We start from the raw sequence: 6,098 nt of genomic DNA on the forward strand, positions 1-6,098 counted from the left end.
AGCTTATATTAAAAATTATTTTATAGTTTTTAGTTTGATGTGCTTGAAAAGCGTGTTTTTTAGTTTTTTTAAACTATTATTATTTTTCACTTTTTATTATCACACTTATCTGTTACTTAATATGTGTCATGTAATATAATGTCTAATATACATATAACGCAATATATTTTATACTAACAGGAAGAAGATCAAGAAGGTAGTGCTGGTGCAAACTCAGACTCGGATGCGGAGTTTGAACAAATGTTGGCGGAGGCCGAGGAGACCAAACCGGCCGCCGGCGCCGCTGAGGAGGGCGGAGCTCCAATTAAAGAGGAGGATCCTAATCTACCAGTAAGAACTTGATAAATGTTACATTACACCCCTTAGAATTTTTACATGCTATGATTTTTTAAATATATTTTTATAAATGCAATTAACAATGTAAACAGAATTTAGTTTTACGACATCTTTACCTCAAAATTATATGGATAATGCTCGTGTCTGATTGTGAAATATTTTTTCTAGCCACAACCCAAAAAGAAAGCTAAGACGAAAATCGGTAACAAGAGCAAGAAGAAGAAGAAACTCAAAACAACAAATAAGTTCCCCGATGGCACTGAAGGGGAGCAAGAGCACCAAGACTATTGTGAGGTGAGTTGAAAATTTTGAAATCATCCCTACTATCCCTACTAATATTATAAATGCGAAAGTAACTCTGTCTGTCTGTCTGTCTGTTACGCTTTCACGCCTAAACCACTGATTCGATTTTGATAAAATTTGGTATGAAGATAGAACTGAACTTGGGAAAGGACATAGGATACTTTTTATCGCGAAAAAAGGGTAGAAAGGGTTGAAAGAGGGGATGAAAGTTTGTATGAAAGTTCGTTATTGTCAAACCGATTTTGATGAAACTTGGTATGAAGATGAAGCTAAACGTGGGAAAGAACAAACCATACTTTTTAATGCGAAGAAAATACTCCTTACCATGTCGCGCGATATAAGCGAATTCTACGCGGGCGAAGCCGCGGGCGAAAAGCTAGTTTATTATATTATTTAAAAGTATGCTGCTGGATGAAAAAGTTGTTATGATTATAAATACTTTTAAAAAGTCGGCCATTTTTGGACAGTGTAGGGAAATTAACTTTTCATCAAATATAAAAAGAGGAAGTGTCTGATATTTTAAGTATGTTTTCTTAAAAATTGAGAAAAAATGAGAGTTTATGAGGATGCTGTTACACATAAAACTATATGGTAATTACCTGCAAATATAACATTAGATTATTCTGCATAATCCTTATTGTTTTATTTGGGAATATGATATGAATATGCAACAATTCTTTTGCAAAAATTGCACTTCTTCCTTTTGACATACATTAATGCAGGTTTCACTATTTCTGTATCAAATCCGCGCCAAAATTTACATTTTTTTTATAAGTTCATGGAACTTGTCCTATATTAATGGCTCATACTTTTTTAACTGTAGTGCGTGCGTCTGGGGCGGTAACGCGATTTATCGCTTGTTATAAAAAATCGTAATGCAATCAAATATTAGAAACATTATCAGGTGGTGATGAAACTAGCTATCGTAATAATGAATAAATAATCGAACCCCACCAGGTGTGCCAACAAGGCGGCGAGATCATACTCTGCGACACGTGCCCGCGCGCCTACCACCTGGTGTGCCTCGAGCCCGAGCTGGAGGAGACGCCCGAGGGCCGCTGGTCGTGTCCACACTGCGAGGCCGAGGGGAACCAGGATCAGGACGATGATGATGAGCATCAGGAGTTCTGCAGGTGAATGTTCAGCTGAGTGGTAGAAATTAAATGCAATTTATACATATTTGAAAAATGTGAAAGAGTGAACCAAAGTATCCTATAGTGATAAAATATATATAGTGATTATATTCTTTTTCAAATTATTTTATTTTGCTTATATTTAGCTAAAAATGCCATTAGTAGTAGTATTATGTTATTTATTAGCTGTTAAATTGTTAAAGCGACACTAAACTCTTATATACAATTGTATAACTGTGCAGACATACTTCAATATGATGTATTTTGTCAGAATTTGCAAAGACGGAGGCGAGTTATTATGCTGCGACTCATGTCCGTCTGCGTATCATCGTTTCTGTCTAAATCCGCCGTTGGAAGAAGTGCCAGATGGGGAGTGGAAATGTCCTAGATGTAGTGTGAGTTTTATTAACATATTTTGTAAACATTACATGATGATCTGTGTATTATACCATAAATGTTTAATAATTTATTGTTTGAATCATTGAATGTACATAATAATAAATTTACAGTGTCCACCGCTAGATGGAAAAGTGGCGAAGATTCTCACATGGCGATGGAAAGAATCCAGCGGCAAGTCAAAATGCCCCAGAACCAGAGAATTCTTTGTGAAATGGCATGAACGGTCTTATTGGCATTGTAGCTGGATTTCCGAGTTGCAGGTTCGTAGAAAACGTACACCTAGTATAATTTTGTCCAAATAATTTTATTAGGATAGTCATTATTATTAATTTTTCTTTTTTAAAAAATATTAATTATAACAGCTGTAATATATAAAAAAGCCTTAAATTAGGTACTTCTCTGGTGGAGGCCATTTTATATTTTATAATACAGGTTTAACCACTTTTCCCTTATTAACTTGTCAGCTGGACGTGTTCCACCCGCTGATGTACCGCTACTACATGCGCAAGTCGGACCCGGAGGAGCCGCCCAAGCTGGAGGAGGCGCTGGAGGAGCGCGAGGGCCGCAAGCGGTACAGCAAGCACGCGCACCACGACCCCGACGAGAAGATGCTCGAGGAGAAGTATTACAAGTGAGTCCATCTGCCGCCATTGTGCGACTTTATATGCCCGTAGTTTAAGTCAGTCGCGCTACCGATATTGTTCAGCTCAATATGGCCATACTGAAGTCAGTTGTGCTACCAATATTGTTTAAATTGATATTGTCTTATTGTGTGTGGTTTTGGATGTTGATGTCACATATACATAAAGACACTTGTACATAGAGACTAATTACAAAAGTGTCTTTTTGTATGTGTTGGCATACACATTGACATACTAATTGAGCAAAAATTTTTCACATAGTAAAAGTTACAAACATTGTTATTTATAATTACAGGTATGGTGTGAAACCGGAATGGCTGATCGTTCACCGCGTTATAAATCATCGTACTTCTCGAGATGGGACCACATACTTTTTGGTAAAGTGGCGCGATCTTTCCTACGACCAAGCTACATGGGAATCTGAACATGAAGATATAGCTGGATTGAAAAACGCCATAGACTACTATCAGGTATGAATATATTTTAATAATGTTAGTCAGAGGTAAAAATATAGTATAAAAATAATATTGAAGTTGGAAAAGCACTGATATAAGTATGTTAAGGTTTTGTTTACGGAAAATTTTGTTTTATTGAAAATTTTAATTACAGGACATGCGCGCCTTTATAACGTCAGAAGGCAAGACAAAAGGAAGCAAAGGCAAGAAAGCCGGACGCAAGAGTAAGAACAAGGACAATACCGACGATGACGAGAATAGCAGTGGCATTCAAGGGAAGGGTTACAAGAAATATAACCCTCCCCCTGACAGGCCAACTACTAACTTGAATAAGAAGTATGAAGACCAGCCACCATTTGTCTATGAGACGGGAATGCAGCTGCATCCATACCAGTTGGAAGGTTTGAACTGGTTGCGGTATTCCTGGGGCCAAGGAATCGATACTATCCTGGCCGATGAGATGGGTCTCGGAAAAACTATACAGACAGTTACGTTTTTGTACTCCTTATTTAAGGAAGGTCATTGCAAGGGGCCGTTCTTAGTTTCTGTACCGCTATCCACTATCATAAATTGGGAGAGAGAGTTTGAGTTGTGGGCGCCCGACTTGTATTGTATTACATATGTGGGTGATAAAGATTCTCGAGCAGTTATACGAGAGAATGAGCTTACCTTCGACGATGGTGCCAACAGAGGCGGCCGACCCTCAAAGATAAAGTCACAAGTCAAATTCAATGTTTTGCTAACTTCTTATGAATTGATCTCAATTGATTCCACTTGCCTTGGTTCAATCGAATGGGCCGTTCTTGTTGTAGATGAAGCTCACAGGTTAAAGAGTAATCAGTCCAAATTCTTCAGGCTTTTGGCTGGTTATCACATTAATTATAAGTTACTGTTGACTGGTACTCCATTGCAAAATAACTTGGAGGAACTTTTCCATCTTCTCAACTTCTTGAACAAAGATAAATTTAATGACTTAGCTGCATTCCAAAACGAGTTTGCCGATGTGTCAAAGGAGGAACAAGTAAAGAGGCTTCACGAAATGCTCGGACCTCACATGTTGCGTCGTCTCAAAGCTGACGTACTCAAGAACATGCCTGCAAAATCTGAGTTTATTGTGCGCGTGGAATTATCTCCAATGCAAAAGAAATACTATAAGTACATTTTGACGAGGAATTATGAGGCCTTGAATCCAAAGAGCGGAGGTCAGACGGTGTCTCTTCTTAACGTGATGATGGACTTGAAAAAATGCTGTAACCATCCCTATTTGTTCCCTGTCGCTGCAGAAGAAGCTCCATTGGGTCCACACGGTAATTATGACACCCAAGCGTTAGTTAAGGCTTCAGGAAAACTTGTTCTCATGTCCAAGATGTTAAAACAACTGAAAGAACAAGGCCATAGAGTTCTAATTTTCTCACAGATGACAAAAATGTTAGATATTTTGGAAGATTTTTTGGAAGGCGAAGGATATAAATACGAAAGGATTGACGGTGGTATAACGGGAACAATACGTCAAGAAGCCATCGATAGGTTCAATGCGCCAGGAGCTCAGCAATTTGTCTTTCTGCTGTCGACCAGAGCCGGTGGTTTAGGTATTAACTTGGCCACCGCTGATACTGTAATTATTTACGATTCAGATTGGAATCCTCACAACGACATTCAGGCGTTCTCTCGAGCTCATCGTATTGGTCAAGCTAATAAAGTCATGATCTATCGATTTGTGACACGTAACAGTGTAGAAGAAAGAGTAACGCAAGTTGCTAAAAGAAAGATGATGTTGACTCACTTGGTTGTACGTCCCGGTATGGGTGGAAAAGGCGCTAACTTTACAAAACAAGAGCTGGATGATATTTTGAGGTTTGGTACCGAAGAATTGTTCAAAGAGGAGGAAGGTAAAGAAGAAGCTATTCATTATGACGACAAAGCTGTAGCTGAGCTGCTCGATAGATCGAAAGAAGGTATTGAACAGAAAGAATCCTGGGCTAATGAATATCTTAGTTCTTTCAAAGTGGCCAGTTATTCAACAAAGGAAGGAGATGGGGAAGAGGAAGTTGATACTGAGATTATTAAACAAGAAGCTGAAAACACTGACCCCGCTTACTGGATCAAACTGCTCAGACATCATTATGAACAACACCAAGAAGACCAAGCTAGAACACTTGGAAAAGGTAAACGAGTTCGTAAGCAGGTTAATTATAATGACGGTAGTGTTGCGCAAACTGAAAACAGGGAAGACTCGACATGGCAAGAAAATGGATCTGATTATAACTCTGACTTCTCACAGGGAAGTGAAGATGACAAAGAAGACGACGACTTCGATGAAAAGAACGATAATGGTGACCTACTCAGCCGCAGAAGCAAGAGACGACTTGAAAGACGAGAGGAAAGAGATAGGCCACTGCCACCGTTACTTGCCAGAGTTGGAGGCAACATGGAAGTCCTCGGATTTAACGCCAGACAAAGAAAATCATTCCTTAACGCGATCATGCGATATGGTATGCCGCCTCAAGACGCCTTTAATTCGCAATGGTTAGTTAGAGATTTAAGAGGAAAATCAGAGCGAAATTTCAAAGCCTATGTGTCGCTATTCATGCGGCATCTCTGTGAACCGGGTGCGGATAATGCGGAGACATTCGCAGACGGTGTACCCAGAGAGGGTCTATCTCGACAACATGTGCTAACGAGAATTGGAGTTATGAGTCTGATTAGAAAGAAAGTTCAGGAGTTTGAGCATATTAATGGCTATTATAGCATGCCAGAATTGATTCGAAAGCCTGTAGAACCTGTAAAGATTGCGGGAGCAGAAAGTGCTGCTCCAAGCCCGGCGCCATCTA

The 6,098-nt window shown here is 39.2% G+C and overlaps 1 protein-coding gene across 1 annotated transcript; it reads left to right on the forward strand.

Annotated features, from left to right (window-relative positions):
* Nucleotides 1-177: 177 nt before the first annotated feature.
* On the forward strand, nt 178-6,094 carry LOC119834872 (chromodomain-helicase-DNA-binding protein Mi-2 homolog; the record flags this gene model as incomplete). Its single annotated transcript, XM_038359390.1, has 8 exons — nt 178-330; nt 505-630; nt 1,597-1,772; nt 2,044-2,167; nt 2,282-2,431; nt 2,636-2,802; nt 3,108-3,282; nt 3,422-6,094. Coding segments are annotated over 8 exons (3,744 nt in total), but the record flags the coding sequence as incomplete, so codon positions are not given.
* Between the last annotated feature and the right edge of the window lie 4 nt (nt 6,095-6,098).

This window comes from Zerene cesonia, chromosome 20 (assembly GCF_012273895.1).
Source record: "Zerene cesonia ecotype Mississippi chromosome 20, Zerene_cesonia_1.1, whole genome shotgun sequence".
NCBI lineage: Eukaryota > Metazoa > Arthropoda > Insecta > Lepidoptera > Pieridae > Zerene > Zerene cesonia.